We start from the raw sequence: 16,831 nt of genomic DNA on the forward strand, positions 1-16,831 counted from the left end.
GGAGGCAGGGGACAGCCACCCTTGCAACCACCGCAGCCTTAAGCAGCTCAATGCGTGTTAAACCTGTGCCAGGGACTGGGGATCACAGTCATACTCCCAGCAGTGGCCACCTTACGGCAAGTGCAGGAGGGTACCTTGGTCTTGCTTTCTGCTGCGGTGGTGAACGGGCAGCTTGTTTTGGATAAGGCTAGCAGAGGCAGAGAACAGCTGTTTGCCTGCAATAGGAGGAAAGAGGAGGGGAAGAGCCGACTGTTGCAATGGGGATAAGCTCTAAAATTTAGCTCAAACCCCTCCAGTTTTTGCAGCTGAACTGAGCAATAGCTTTCCTCTTGCTTTTTTATACTGCCGCACGCCACTCATTCGCACGCTTGCACTGCATCTCCCTTAGCTGTGTTGGTGCAACTGTACAGCTGCGCACAGACCATACCTTACAACTACTGAGCATAGGTACTTGTGTTAAAAACCTTCTGTTTTTAGTGCAGTGGAAGAGGGTAGGATAAATCCAATTATTTAAAGTCTAATTTATTTTTAAACTCAGATTATTTCAGCAGCCTGGTGTACAGCCCAGCCACACAGTCATGCCAGCACAACTCAGAAGCCAGTAACCCGCAGTGCTGGAATTGGACCTTTATGAACTTGTTGTGCCAGTGGAACTAGCATGTCATACTGTGCCCTTAGTCTGCCTTATCCCAGTGAGCTGTGAATGCACTGGAGTCCATGGGATGGTTTGCAAAGGATTAATCATTAGTAACCACCACTTCCAGATTTGTTTATACAGTGTATAGAAATGTGAGCTGTGACATCCTCGTCTTTTGTAGTAACTGCTACAACAGAATTTCAGTTTGGAAAAAGTTGCTACTTCCTGCCTCCCCTAAAAGTGATTCTTGGTCTTTCCCACTAGTAGCCCTGCTCGTTGTTGTCTGATCCCAAAATAAGAAACTAAAACGTGCACATGGCCAGGTCATACAGATTACAAAGGATTCAAAGGCTGCCTGCATGTGGCATTGTAAGAATATTTCTATACCAAAAGCATACTTCATTACTAATGGAGGAGAACACACACACAGCCTAGACCTGCTGGCTGTGGTCATAATGAATGTCCTTCCTTTGGACCAAGTCTAGACCCTGCTGGGCAGTGGAAGGAGTGAAACCAGAGTGGAGGAAATAAAGCAGAATAATCTTCAAGATAACACCAGAAATTAATCACTGGTGTGTGTGCATGTATATATACATATATATATGTATATATATATGATTGAAGGATATACCTAGATTCAGAACAATAATAATTAAAGAAATTAAAGCAAGGGGCAACATCAGACATAGCCACGTAAGCTATAAATCAAGTGCTACATCTCCCCTTTTGCTGACCTACAGGTTCTGAAGATGACAATATAAAAATTGAAAAATACCTGTTAGCCCCCTACTTAATCATCATTTATCAAACTACTAATTCAAAAAATACATTTCTTGTGCATGTGCTCTCTGAAGCACCAAACAAATTCTCTAAATAATTTTAGAGAAATGCATTCAAATAAAAACGCATCAACTTAGCTCAGTTCCGCTTGTGACCTTTAAAAAACAAATGCTTACTAAGATTCATAACAAGACTTTTCTTGTTTTGTTCTGCAGAACTATCATGGAAAATTCAAAGCTGGGCTAACAGTTGTGCCCTAGTGCTCAAGTAAAGATTCCTTGTAGAAATATTTGAGGAGTTATCTGGAAAATTCTTTCATTTTCCTTTCGATAAATAGCAATCTCAGTCCAAGAATGGCCACAACCCATTATGAAGTTGATCACAGACCACAAATTACAAGTAGCCAGACAATTTAGGTAAGCAAGTGGCAAAGGACCCCTAGTTCCAAGAGACTATTTTGAAAACATGCCTTTAAATGACACAGAAATAAATGGCAGTGTTCTTTAAATAAGTTATTGGCTCAGCTTTATGTCACTTCGGCTGTTATTTTGCAGAAGCTTAGGGAGAACATGTTTAGGGCTTGAAAGACAATGCAGAAGTCCAAAGATCTTTGCCAGTTTGTGATTTGGAAGCAAGGAGCAGAATTTGTATTTTCTCTTCTAAAGCCAGCAGTGCATATTTTACCAAAAAAGTATTAAAATTAGGAAGCTTCCTCAGTCGCGGTCACAAACAGGAGTGTCTTGTCTACTAACATAACCCTGTGGTTGATGAGGTGATACAAGATCTAAACTACTTGTAACATTACATTACACATTCAGATTTCTAATAAAACATACAGAGCATGCATCTCTTACTCTATGGCCCAAATATTCCATAATGGCATCTAGGTTTGCAGTCCCATTTTCCATATCTTTCATCACACACCCAAGAGCTCTGATTTGTGCAAATTAATTATGTGTGCTCCCAAACTGGACAGCTTACTGTAGCATGAACAGTTCAAAGATGACTTGCCAAGAAATACTTCTTTCCAGAGTCAGCTGTAACATCTGTTCTTCAGAGCCAATCCAAAGACCATTGAAATCAGAATTTTTTTTTTAATCGACTTCCGCAAATGCTAGAAGGATTCTTATTCTAAGCTGGATATGACAAGAAAGAAGTCAGTTTCTAACATTGTTGTACGCACTTATGTACTTTCTTGGACAAGGGCCAAACCACTCATCATAAAGTATAACACACTATTTAATTCTTCCAGAAGCCAATCATAAGGCTACTATGAATTTTAATGAGCACTGAATCAGGGCCCGGATGATTTTTAAAGGCAAATTGTTCTGATCTTGGTTATTTTAAGCAGTGTGTAGCGCCTTCTGGCCACTACATATAGTAACCCCTCTGTGCCTGGTCCAGATTAAGAGAAGTCTATTACTTCTGTTCTCCTCCCGATGTAAATGCAGCTCTTCAGCTCTGCTGTAAGAGACCCTCAGCTTCTGCTATGCCTTGAAAAATCACAGCCTTGAAAGAAGACTCATGCTGACACAGGTCAGCCTGCAACCTGCAACACAACAGGGCAGTCAGTGGCCTGATCCGTACTTTTCTCACTAATACAAACAAGGCTCAGCAGCCTATTTTGTACTGTTTTCTGGGCACAATAATAGGATTAAACTCAGAATAGACTTGTGAGTGACATCTGTTTTCCCTCAATGAAAAAGGCAACAGAGGAGAAGAAAAAAATACAGCAGCTTACACGGCACTGGGCATCAGAGAGAGGAAATCTGGCAAACTAGGCCATCAGCAAGACAACATAGACACTACAGACAGGCCAATTTAACCAGATTCTCAGGGGAAAAACAACTGAGCTCAGAGACATCAAATTGACATTATCAGCTTGTAGAGACACCTGTCTCTGCTGAAACGTTTGCTTTCTAGTTCGAAAGAGTATGTTCTGTTTTAAAGAATAAAATGCCTTTTTATACAATGGCGTATTAAGCATCTCCATATCAGTAGAATACCTGTCCTTGGCCAATGGATGCTGACTCCAGAGCCTCAACGGGGTCTTCGCTAGCACTGACACTGCTTAGGGCTGTACTTTGGCGACAGTCTGACTCTTCCGAGCAGACTACAGGTCACCTTCCCTATCTGTCATAAAACCACTATATCCTTACTCTTTTCTTTGATTAAACTTATTTGGGGGGCTGTGGTTGTTTGCTGCAAAACACTGCTGTTGCAAATGGCAAACCGAGTGTCTCTGAGAGTCATTGGGCCCTTCCCCCTCCCCCTTGGCAATCTACAGGAAAAATCCCACATCGCTGAACTGCTTTCCAAAGTGATCTTTGGTTTCAGCATCACTGCTCATTTAGCAAGTCCAGAGAAACACAAATTCCTGTTAGAGACTTTAGCCTTTGGAAATTAGGCAACCAATAGATGTCTACAGCAGAATAGGGCAGTCTCTGTAAAATAGAAAGCTGTTCAGTCAGCTAAAGCACAGGGTTTGGGGGCTTTCTTGGGCAGTGGTAAAGGGGAGAAGGAAAGGGCAAAAGAGAAAAGAAAAAGCTTCTATCAGCTGCTTTTCTGGTCTCCAAGCATCCAGGATCTTCTCTCACTCTCCTGCTTTGGGCAGCAGCAGTTCTCATTCCTGTGTCCCAATACCTATGTTCTTCATTAAACACCCTGCTTACACTCATTTGTGTGTTTAGTTGTTCTTTTGAATTTCTGTATTCTGGGATTTTCTTTTGGCATTTTTTTATAACATGTTCTGCCTCCCTTGTCTGGTAAACAGACATTTCATAGAAATTTCATAGAAATGAGAAGGATGAAACGAAGAGTAGCAAGAACTGAAATGCAGTATTATGGAAATCAGCTATAGAAAAAAAATGTATGTTATATCACTATATATTACACAATCGAGAATGGTTAATGAATTTATGCTGTTTAGCTGCCTTGCCAAAATGGGAATCATGGCTCAAGGAAGGGAGACATAGAGCTCCGAGAGGTGTTCAGGATAAGAAGTGATGGCAGGGGGGGAGGAGGAGGGCAGAAAATAAGGAAACAAAAGGTGGTTTAATGCCCTTTCTTGTCTCCAGATGCATGACACATGGCTCAGTTAACCTAGGTCTGGGCTCAAAATACTTATTTTTAATCCACTGAATGCACGCTGACTGCAGCGGGAGTGCAAGCTTCTCCACAGCACACTTTTAACTTGCCTTCATTTGCTAAAGCAGAGGAGGAGCTCCATCTCCCGCCTCTCTGCTGAGATTGGTAAGTAAGACATCAGCAGTGGGTTTAGCAATTCATATAACCATGCCTTGGGAAATGGTCCGAGAGCCCTAGGGAGCGTGTGCTTCAACAGGATTCAGTCCCTTTTGACTTGAGCCACATTTGAACTTAGCAGTGAAAAACTCTCTCTATCCTGTTACTATTCCTCTGAGCAATTGCACACACACCCCTTTTATTACATTAGTGTAATTTTGTCTTTGACATTCCCGTGAGAGGGATTACTCACATCCTGCTATTATTTGTTTTACCACTAAGTGCCTGGGTTCTAGCAGTAGTTTTAATTAAATACTGATCCTCCTCCTCAATTAAGATCACCTTTATCGAGCTTCCTGTGCCTTCTATTCTCTAGCGATATTGTTTGGTTCCTCCTATTTGCTCCAGTTCTCTCGGGAACTGCAAAAAGCCCCCTCTCCTCCCAAATCCCATCAGCAAAAAGGAACATGAGTTTTTACCAAAGACTATCACACAAAAGATAACATGGTGCCCAGCACTGGCTATGCAGAATTTCTGTGGGTTTCAATTGGTGTTAAGTGATGCTGCCAAAAACGTGGCACCTCCTATACCCCCAGTGCCACACTATCCACTGCTCTGTTCTGTGCATCAACCTACAGCATGTTGCTACTACTGGCCCTGTTTGGTTTCCTTATTCCTTCGTAGCCTCCCTTGCATGTCCATTGCCTGCAGTTGCCTTTGCTGCCTTATCCTCTGACTATCGGCTTGCAGCTGCTGTGTCTATCCACTCAGGATAGGTTTACTTTGGGAGTTTGTAGAAGGGTATGTCCACACACTGGGTAAACATCTCTTCACTCTTTGCCCTCTCTGGATAGCGAATCAGATCACAATGTGTTCTAGACTCCAAGTACACAGGATTCTTGCTGAAACCGCCCTAGATTAAAGTTTTGGGAAGCATGAATGAATAACTCCTAAGTGTCAGAGGCAGAACAGACTTCTCCTGCCTGTGAAGTTGGCAGGAATTTCCTCATCTCAACGATTTCTACAAAGTGGAATCAAACCGCAGCAACCGCATCCAACAGCATTAACTGTTCCAGTGTCTGGCAAAGCCAGCTGCAGAGACAGCATGAAGTTATGCAATGATTCCTGGCACCAAGCACCCTCTTGGCCCATCATCCCCTGCTCGAATATTGGGCACAAGTGCCCTTCCCCAGGCAATCTCACCCAACTACTCCACAACGCTCCCAGAGAACAACTTCCCCTCTGGGCAGCACTCCTTTCTTCACCATGCCCAGCCTAGGAAAGAGGAGGCAACAAATCAGATACCCCTCTGGTTTTACTTCTCATAGATTTGACAAGGCTTTTTCCTCCTCAGCTCTAGGTGCAGAAGTTTACTAACTGTATTTACTTCCATAAACGCAAGATGTTTTTGCTTTTTATGAGCATATTTTACTCCTTGTCCAAGAGCAAAATGGAACGTGTACAAGTACTAAGGCAATTAGTGTGTAAAGAGAAAGTGTAGACTCACGCCTACACTCTTGTCTGCACTTCCAGGCGCAACAAGTGCCTCCCTTAATGGCTCCAGCACCCTTACAGGATTCATGCGCTGCTGTATTTTAATCAAGGACTGTAATTCATCCACCACAACCTAAGCATACAATTCTCAGTCTGGAGGGTTCCCAACTATGAGGGCTTTCAGGTTTTGGGTTATAGTGGGGAAAAGGGGACACTGACGGTAAAGGATTTTTAGATGTTACTCTTTTTTTTCCCCCAGAGTCATCTCTATGCATTCAAGATATTTTTCTCCTACTTTAAATAAGGCTTTTCAAACAAATTGCCTGAAGCTGCAACAAGGAGCTCTCTGCTGTGTTCTGGCCTCTCCACAAGTAGCTTTCAACAGTGGTAAACTGGTTGTTCAGGTGTAATTCAGACAGACGCTTTTAAAAAAAATCCTATCTCTCTGCTCTTGTTTCAATAGTACTTCTTCAAACCAAGCTTGTTAAAAAGTTTTGAGATCAAGTTCGCAAGGCAGGAACCATCTTTATTTTACCTCGCACAGAGCAACAAATACTTTATCAATGTTTAAAGGCACTAAACAAAATTAATAGCCATGAGCTCACGTCCATTGACTAAATTTCATTTTCATTCATATATTGTTCCTACGACACCCATCATTCTAGTATTTAAGCACATGATTTAGGAGCACAGTCAATGGCATTTATTCACCGCTAGTATAAGAGTAGGCTAAAGGCAATTGTTAAAAGCCTCCCCCCCCCCCCCACCTTTTTGTGGCTTCAGACCTCAAAAGATAAATTCTCATTGGCTGATTTAAATTTCCAGCCTAAGAAGGGAGTGCCAGAGACAAAGATTTATCTCATTTCCAGAGCTTGGGAAAGTAAGGAAATTTTAAAAGTCATCTCGCACCTAGCGTTCAGAACGCTGGACCCTGTTGCCCCTTCTACTTCCCCTAATAGGGGTCTTACCTTGAATAACAGATCTCTGAGAAACACCCCTGCAGTGAATTCCGTCCCTTCTTCCTTCTGACTGCAGGTTGCCGCTTGTCTTAAACAGGGGAAACATCCCTTGCTTCAGGCAAAAATTCTCGGCAATTTCATCTTAAAGTCTCCTCAGAAGGATCCTGGTTCAGTGGCTCACACACCCGCAGACACATCATGCTCGCAACTGCTTACTCACAAGCACTACCCAAATGCCAGCTGCTGTGGAGGAGTGTATGAAAGTCCAGACGCCCCCTCTTTCTGGCAGTCAGCGTAGGTATTAGAAGAACACACTGAAGGTAAAGCAGCCTCGCAAGCGGAGGGCGGAAGAGACCACAGTGATAAATTCCATCAAAACCTTGCAGCTAAAACTGATCAGATCTCGCTGTAGATGCATACTGTTATCAAGATCTGTGATGCACTGAATCAATGTTTTCTAGGACCTTTTTTTATGGTGGGCTGATGCTGTGAGCTAAGCAAAGAGGATGGGATTGTGTGTTGAGTGGCATTTTGCATAGAAGACAAAGGCAAGATTTCAATCCAGATTCTAGCGCGTAAAGACTCTACATGCATTTCCCCTCAGCTAAGCCTTGAAATCACAGGATGGCTGATTTATGCTTCACTCTGAAGTGGGGAGAGAGTTAACAGACATAACACAGCCTCACACTCCGAGATTCTGTGGTTACAGGCTCCTGTGCCCAACAGAGGAATGCACTACAGACCAAGGCTGGCAAATAGTGTCATTCCCTTGCTCAGGCGAACCAAAGGGTTACTTATCAATCTGATAAGCATTCCCGTGTCCTTCTGTGGATATAAGAATTCTGTGGGACTTGTGCATCACTGGTCTGCATCCAAGTCATGCAGTTTTTAACATGCAAAATGTAACATCAAGTTGACACTTCTACAGGCTAAATTTCAGCAACAGATTTCATGGCACACTTCAGAAGAAAGAAGGTACACTGTTCAAAGGTTTTAGCCAGTATAGGGATGTAAATTAGGGTAGGTTTATTAAGCTGATTGGAGCAGTGATGGTTTACACTGGCTGAACATCTGCAGATGGAACCATTATGTTCCTGGTACTTTAGTCCCAAATTGAACCCAGCAAAATCCAATTCTGTAATCAAGACAGCAAGTGAAATAACTTCCCCTCAGTGCAGCTAGTTTAGAAATCAAGTTAAAACCAGCAGGACTGTCAGTGAGGCAATTAGATATTTTCCACAGGTAGCCCAATAAAGCCACCGATTATTTACAGTTTTCTGGCATGTTAGTTACTTTAGTATTTCCTGGACAATGTTCACAAACAAAAAGCTTTTTTCTTTTAGACAATTCATTTTTCTTGCTATTAGAGTTGCATTTTATTTCCTCACCTGGATAACCACAAGCACATTTTTGTGAACGTTTGGCAACAAAAAAAGCCTGCTGCTAAATCCTTCTCATCAGGGCCTGGGGAAAAATGCAGGCTGTTGGGCAAAAGCTAGCAAACAAACAGAAAAGATGGGAGAGGGGAGAGAAGGGGAGGGAAAAAATAACTCAGGAGTGAGTCAGTCATGCTCCTCCTGCTTAGTCACCTGTAGTGCTTCTTTCCAGACACACGGGAGATGGAGAATAAGATGCCTGCCTGCCTTCCACCCACCTCCTCCTCCTGACGAGGAGTTATAAAAAGGAGAGATGGGGCAGAGTTTTAGGAGACAATCTTCACAGATGCAAGCTTTCCAGGGGAGCAGAGCTGACAGTAGCCCATTTGCTCATGCTTCCCACCCCCTCCTGCCACCCCCCTGCACAGTTTTATTTCTCAATTAAATCACTGTGAATCAACCTGTTCATTTGCTGTTTTAAGTTCCTCTGATGGTGCCCTGCAATTCTGACATCGTAGGGAGTTGCCATGGAGAAGAGGGTGATGTCATTGACACAAAAAGCACTGAATTTACAAATACGACAGGAACAGAGCTATTTATAAAGGACTGCTTTTCTCCCCCCCCCCCCCCCCTTTTGCTGGAGTGGGTGGAGGCAAAGGCAGCAGTTCCATTCTTGATGTTCCTGTCAACAAGTGTAAGAAATGAATTTTCTTGTTAGAAAATAGTCTGAGCCCTTGAAATTCCTGAATGCTGTCAGCTTTTGGACTTCATTCATTAGAGCTGGATTTAGCTTTCCGGCTCATAGCTATTTTTGAGGTCATATAACATTTCATATTTGTATAGTAACTTCTAGCCTGAAAAATCCATGCAGCATTACTGAAATTCATCCACTTCTGAGAAGAAGGGCAATAGCATGTGACACAACTAGATGGACAGATATCCTCTTAAATAAAAGGTTCATACTGCCTTTCAGGACTTTGGATAATAGCTGCGACTGTTGTTTTTGCCCTGACCATGTGGGGAGCTATTGCATATTAATGCAACCCTTATACAATAAAGCATTTCAATGCATATAAAATTTGCAAAGCACAGAAGAAAGAGCAAAGAAAGATGATTAATATAGACACGAACAAAAATCATTTTAGCATGCATTTAGAATAAATCGGGAGGAATAAAGAGTGGTTTAAGAACATGCAGAAAAGCTATGATACACGTCAAAATAGTATTATTTACATGCATAGCACCCAAAACAACAGGCAACCTTTCGTCAAACTGAAATCTGATACGACAATGACGTTCTGAAAAGCTGAATGCTAAGCAAAATTATTTCACCAAGATATAGTTCAAGGTCCTAAATTCAGCCTTGAATTCTACCCACTCAAATAAAATAGCTTAGTTTTTGCTGGAAGTCAACACTGAATACAATAATTACACTCCAGTTTAAACAAACAATAGCATCAGTCAGAGCAGTGGTTCCCCAATTTTAATCTCTGGATATTAACTAATACCAAAACATTCTGGTGAAATGTTACTGGTTACGCTGTACATTTTAACCGCTCATAAGTACTTCAGGGATAGGAGCAACAGCAATTACTAGTCCAAACAGAGGTTAGGAAACCAGCAACTAAATGCATCAAAGTGTCTGTTACTTTGTTTTTATCAACTACTTCCTCACAGAAGTGAAATACATTTATAAAAAAAGAAAAACAACAACAAAACCCACACACGTATAATAGCAGTTTTTTTAAACAGGAAAAATGTGGCTCTTAAGTGGTTTGTCCAGCATCACAGGCAAAGTCAGGAGAAATGCTGACAGTGGAAGGTAGATCTTCAGTCTGGAACGCTGTTTGTCTTAGTAATAGCAATTTAAGAAAACTATGAATGGTAGAAACATTAACAGGGCTTTCCCAAAGCATCCACAGATACAACAGCTTGACTTTTAACTATGAAATAGCAAGAGGATTCTGGAGAAGCATAGGGTTTTCTTACCTCTCAGTTATAACAAGGCAGACTACTGGAACACCATTTCCAAATTTGCACTCTCCCATTTGAAGAGTACTAGCGTGAATTTACTAGGGAAGCAAGAACTGTAACTCTCCTCCATAAGCCTCATCCAACGCAACGTGTGTTTCTGATCACGTGGCGGCCCCTCTGCCCTTCCCCCTCCACCCATCTTACTATGCATCCATTCCTAGGAAGGATATTGATATCAGGAAAGATCAGCCTGAAAGTCACAGCAATGTCTACAAGAGCGAAGAATATGCCATATTGTGAAAGACCACAGAAACTTAAGCTGCTTGGGTTGCTATAGGTAAAGTTATGAAGTGACTTTTGCTCACAATCTAGAAGTACCTAGATATACCACTCAGTTTCATAAAAATCTTATCAGTTTAGCGAATAAGAAGTAGAAAATATTTTGATCGTGGTGCATGGAGCACACATGTAGCTGAAATGAATGCTCATAAGCCAGGAGTGAGGAAGGCGGCTCCAATGTTCAATTCTGTGGCACTTATCTACTGAAGGAGCTAAGAATAAGATCATACAGGATTTTCCATTGTTATCTAGCTCAGCAGGTGAAAAAATACACTTTCCCAGGAGATGAGGGGGAATGATATGTTTTTTAAATCCCATAAAAATAGAATATTCCTATTACACATTCCCCATCCATTAAACAAATGAGAGCCTATCTTTACAGCTGCCCGCACCAGTTGTCAGTAATGTTTTCTGTTTCAGGCCAGGCAAGACTGCTTTCAGCTGACATTTGTGTTTTACATCTTGATATAAAAATTGCTGCTTTCAGTTGCACAGGATCTAAGCAATAGTTTCCAAGATATAAGGAAGAATATGGCATGTTTCACTAAAGCTGTATAGAGAAAAGTCTTGTATAGCTCCCCTGCAGACAAAGCAGGGGCAGATAACGAGCCACTACAACAACTGCCTACTTACAGTTTAAGAGATCTTGGATTTAATCCCCCAACATAACTATCATTTTGAACAGCATAGCAGCAGATGAAACCATGGGAAGAGACTAATGAAAGGATAAGTTGTAGCCAGGTCAGTTCATAGTACAGGTAATGGACTAGATGCAGATCTAATGGTATGGCAGAATGGTCTAAAATGCCTTTACTGGATCTATTTTGACAGGTCATCCAGGAAATGCATCAAAAAGCCATCTCCAGCCACCATTGAGTTTTGCAGTTCTCCAACACTTCCTTCCCTACAAAATGATTCCTGAGTGAATGATTGTTTAAAGTATTATGCTACATCAAAATACATTACTACTACAGTTTCAAGAAAGGAACTATATAATTCAAGAGATACTAGAGAAGCGTGTGCCTGGAGAATTAAAAACATTGGAAAAGCAAGCAGAAGGTCAGCACAGAAACTAAACAGAAGTCTAACATTTGCCTTTTGTGAGTATTCTGTCACTTAGCTGCTGATCCTGCTTTGCAAACCAGACTTCCTTATCAACTGGGAGCCGTGGGATCAATAATTCAATAGCTTTGAAGAGGACTTATGACAAAAAGAGAGTAAGGGTCAAATACTTATAGAGCCAACAAAAGGAACCAGGTTCTTCCAAAATCCTACTGGATGACCTCAGTGTTACATTCTCATTTAATAATTTAAAATATTTTATCAGATAAAGAATTAATGGAAATGAAACCTCCTTATTTCTAAGTTTTCTAAAACATGGCATTCTGCTAGATGAATAAAGCAGAGAGGGGAAACGAGTGTAAAGTAGCATGAACCAAGAGAATGAAACAGTTAATGGAGCTTCAGTCTTCCTTCAGCAATCTTTAAGGGCAATCTTTCTGAGTGCAGGCACATTAGCGTAACTGCAGTGCCCATAGCCCAGGGCTAAATGACAGACTCTAACCACCAATTCTCAAGACCACTGCCAAATAACTCACTTAGAATACGAACACTGAGCTTTTGTACACCTAAGCATCACTGGGGAATTTCCTAGTGCAAAGCATGAAGTGCAGCTCCTCAGAAGTTACAGTTTAGCCCAAAGCTATTTTGGAATATTAATTATTTGGAAAATCAGCAGCAGTAGCACAGAGGAAAGATTTAGAATTGTTTGCTGATGCACATGTAGGAGACATAACTTGTCTACTTTTGAAGATATCCATACCTTTTATAAACTAAAAAAAGATTGGATCCAACTCATAGTAGGTTATGGTAAAAAAGAAAAAAAAAAAAGCTACCCTGAATATAGTGTCATTAGCATATCGAGTTTTAATTCCAATGAAAAGACTTCCATGAAATGGAAAAGCGTTCCTTGATGGTGTAATGAACGAAAGCAGAATTAATTAGTGCATGGCATCCACAATTTGGAAGACCAGTCTACTTTCAGTAGCCAGACTGAATGACGCATGAAATGTAAATTGACAGTGTCCTTCATAAAAAATAATTCAGATTTTTTGGTTCAGTAATTCTTTCAATTTTAGACCAGAGATAGGACCACTTGCTCGCTACAGTCTTTTTAAAAATTTTATCATGATTTTACTGTCTCTTCTCAACTCAGACAGCAAAACTTCAGCGAGGTTGATGAACAGCCTGTTTATTTTCTTACGTAAGACTATCACAGTGTAGTGAAAGTGATCCATCCAATAGGTAGAAAATAATGGAAGTCAATACTCATATTAATATAAAGATATTAGGCACTGGAATAATTCAACATACTGAAATAGTTCAAAACCTTCCAAGCATTCAAATTCAAATCGCATCAGTGTTCACAGTATCCAGAATGCTACTTTCTGGGAACAAGAAGAAACTTGTTCTTTGGAGAGCCATAAAAACAAGAATTCCTGTGTCCAACCTGTGGGACCAGCCTACTGGGAGCACACTCTGGCCATGCCCTGAATGTCGAGATAAGATCTTAGTGTCCCACTCTTTATGCCTATCACATGGGAGGGAAGCTCTGCCAATCTGGAATACCAAGGGATCAGTACTGCTGTGCAGGCTAGATGCAGCCCTCAAGGTTTGAATCCTACATGCATCTAAAGTGTGGCAAATTCTTAAATGTTTTGCAAAAAGAAAGCCTGACAAGAATCATAAACAGTTTTGCTTTGTCCCATACTATCGTCCCATGTAAATTTGAGGCTATTGGTGTAATCCCTCCAAGTTACCTTTATATGTTGCTGAATTTTTGTTACTTTTAAACAGTTCTGAAATTATATGGATCCATAACAGAAGCTATAAACAAGAAAAAAAAATATAAAAATAAAATAAGCTCAATGACATTCTGCCTTTATTTCTGGATCTCCCCTCCCTTTCCACGTAATACAACATGGTGGAGAAAGCTGTTATAATTCTTTCTATATTTCTGATTCAAATCAGATAAACCTTAGGAACAGAGGAAAGGGGGAGTCACAGGAATACCAACAAACCGTTTCAAAGAGCAAGTTAGGTAAAAACCTGTCCTTTCAAGTCTTTGAATATGGATCTCTCTTTTCTTAACCGTAAACAGTCCCAGCTTGACAGGATAGCCCAAGAGTCCTAGTCATTGCTACATTTTTAAGAATTAAAGTGCCTTATCCCAGTGGAAGACAATATAGAAGAGGATACCATTAGTTGTTGGATCTAGTTAACACTCTTGGCTGAAACAACACCTTTGTCAAAGGTTCTAGGGGCAGAATAACAAAGAGACTGTATTTAGAAAGTAGCTCAGAGAGGATTTCTTAAAGACCATAGGAATTACAATAAGGCTTCAGCACATGGAGGCTCCTGAATGAGAGGACAGATGTGAACTAATCCTTCTAGAAGTTTTAAAATAATGACCATTTTGTAGAAAAAACAACAAAAAAAATTTAAGAATCTCGAACTGCTGAAAAGCCACCAGACTAGGACTATGATGTAGAATTTGCTACACTTAGAAAAAGAGATATGGAGACCAATAAGTAAGTCTGGCAGATGAGGAAGAGATCAACACTGGAGAGACAGGAGTAATATATACAAAAATAATTCCAGTAGTCTATCAGCAGACAAGCATTCCCAGTATTCCATAGTTCCAGGTGAGGGTGTCTATTTTGAGGGGCTGGTTACTGCATGCAGGGCTAGTCTGTGAAGTGCACATTCCAAGGCACCCTGGAACTTCTGAAGAAATTCCGAGCTCTGCCTTGCTGTACGCTTGTCCTTTGCTGTGGCCTGCGCAGAACCTTGGCTGTAGCGCAAGCCTCATGAGTGACAAGAAAGAAGCAGGGGTAGAGTTGTCTCCTGTTCTCTTCCCACTTTCTGGCCAGACAGGGACAGATCTGAAGTTCTGGGTACTGCTGCTGACACATGGATCACGGGGAGACAGAAAGACAGACAACCAAGACTCCCGAGCCCAAGATCCATATGTGCTTTCCAGCAGTCTCCAACATTACAAATCACTTCCCTTCCCCAACCTTTCTTGTCAAACACTTGTGACCCTATTGAAACATCTTAGACAAGCAGAGAAATGAGAAAGGTGTGCCTAAAAATTTAGCCTTCCTACTGCAGGTTACCCAGATAAGAGAAAACACCACTTTAACTGGACTGTAATATTATTCAAAGCACATCACACCTAACATCCAGGTTGCACTGAAGAAAGGTAACTACTGACACAATAGCCTAAGAGCAGGATATTTTTGCTGTATTGCCAATTAGTACCATGCACAAAAAACCAATTTTATAATACAAATGAAGAGCAGGCCAGGCAGGAATGGCAACATTCTCAGGCATCACACAGATTTCCCCCTCCCTCCCTTTAAATTCATGAAGTTTATTCCATTTTCCAGTTTTAAAGAAGGAGGCTTTATTACAAGGTTCTGTTTCAGGATTATTGCTTTTCTAGGAGATTGAAATAGTGCATCTGCTTCTACAGTTCTGTCCCTCATTTCCTACATTTACAAAAGAGAAATTTCAGAATTGAAAGATAAGTATGTATTTGCCAAATTCATTAGGCACTGATTCAACTAACATTCACATTTGTAAACAGATGACCTGTATAGTTGGTGGATATAATACAAATTAAAGAAATATTTTGCTGAAAATTTTTAGAGCAATTCACATAAGCAAGATAGCCTTTTTTTTTTTTTAATTAAGATTTGAGTTTTTCAGATTAGATGACATAAGAGGATAGAACTAAAGACATAAGCAGAATGGCTGTGTTATATGGGAAAACGCCATATACTTGAAATCTAACACTCAGCTTGGCACCTTTCTATCCAGATGCCAATGGAATTACTTTCTAGTTAGGACAGGCTATTAAAAAAAAGAATTCAAGTGTGAAAGTTATTCTTACTGAAAGTGGCCAGACATATTTACCCTCAACTCAGGTCTGAAGTCTATTATTAATTAGCATTAGCAGGCATGAAGCAATGTTTTGCAGGTAACAAACTGTCTGCCTCCAGCCTTGGCTAAGTTATTCCTAAGCACTCCTTGAATTGTGTAAAAGAGACATGCTCACAGGCATCATAGGCCAAGATACTGTAGATCCAAATAGGACAGCCATGAAGTAGGAGACCAGCTTTGCCCACAAGATGCTTGGAGATCAAAACAGGCCTAACATTTGCAGAGGAAGCTTTAGTGAGTGCTAAGATGATGAGAGGTACCACAAGTGGTAGAGCGGAGGAGAAAATTTGTGTCTGACATCCAGGTCCTAGAAGTCCCAGAAAGTTTAGCACTGACAAATACAATGATGGAATTGAAGCTATTCCAAATTTTATATACTGTTTATTATAGGAATAAGACTGTACTAAAGGCAGTAAGTCAAAGGAATATAATGGATCATGATTGTATAAAAGTTTTGTTCCCCAAACAGCTGCACAGATACACAGCAGGTATGTCTGAGAAAGCTTGCTCTGATATGGAAAAACAGGTCTAGCAGCTCATAGCGTAGGGCAGAGCCTAGTATGAGTGGAAAAGCTGCAGCATTCCGAGTGAGTAGTTAGGAACAAGAAGCAGAAAAGGAAAATTGCTGCAATTTCTTTTCATACTTCTTCTAATTTCTTTTTTGTTTCTCATAGAAGTCTTTAATGCCATTACTAAATGTTTCTCAGTTACAGCACTGGGGAAGACAAGAGTTTCAATAATTTGCTAATTATGATAGATGGAGGTGCTCATGTCATCTGGCATATACACACAGAGTAAGGAGGCATTCTCTTAGGCAACTGATCCAACATAGTCTTATTAGATGAAGAATGGCTAGCAGGCTTTTCGCTCAGAAAGAAAACAGAAGCCAGGTCAATGAAGAGTAATTACAGAGGCTTTCAGCTTTAAAGTGGACTTCATAAAGGCAAATAGATTCAGTTATAGACTTTTAGAAGACCTGAGAAGCAAACTTCCTTTACTAAACTTCAGCTAAGAGCTCTTAT

At 40.8% G+C, this 16,831-nt stretch overlaps 1 protein-coding gene across 3 annotated transcripts in view; it reads right to left on the reverse strand.

The window, feature by feature from the left end:
• The window catches only part of PAK6 (p21 (RAC1) activated kinase 6), a 41,905-nt gene extending 34,401 nt beyond the window's left edge, over nucleotides 1-7,504 (reverse strand). For 2 of the 3 annotated variants that reach the window (XM_064513332.1, XM_026110688.2), the window contains exon 1: nucleotides 7,123-7,232. Coding sequence is in view for 1 of the 3 variants with exons in the window: in XM_064513330.1 (XP_064369400.1) it covers nucleotides 7,123-7,219 (97 nt within the window). In the remaining 2 variants the exon portion in view is untranslated. Of the gene's footprint in view, nucleotides 1-7,122 lie in introns of all 3 variants that reach the window. The other variant, XM_064513330.1, reaches the window with a different exon arrangement.
• Between the last annotated feature and the right edge of the window lie 9,327 nt (nucleotides 7,505-16,831).

Source organism: Dromaius novaehollandiae, chromosome 5, assembly GCF_036370855.1.
Source record: "Dromaius novaehollandiae isolate bDroNov1 chromosome 5, bDroNov1.hap1, whole genome shotgun sequence".
Lineage (NCBI taxonomy): Eukaryota > Metazoa > Chordata > Aves > Casuariiformes > Dromaiidae > Dromaius > Dromaius novaehollandiae.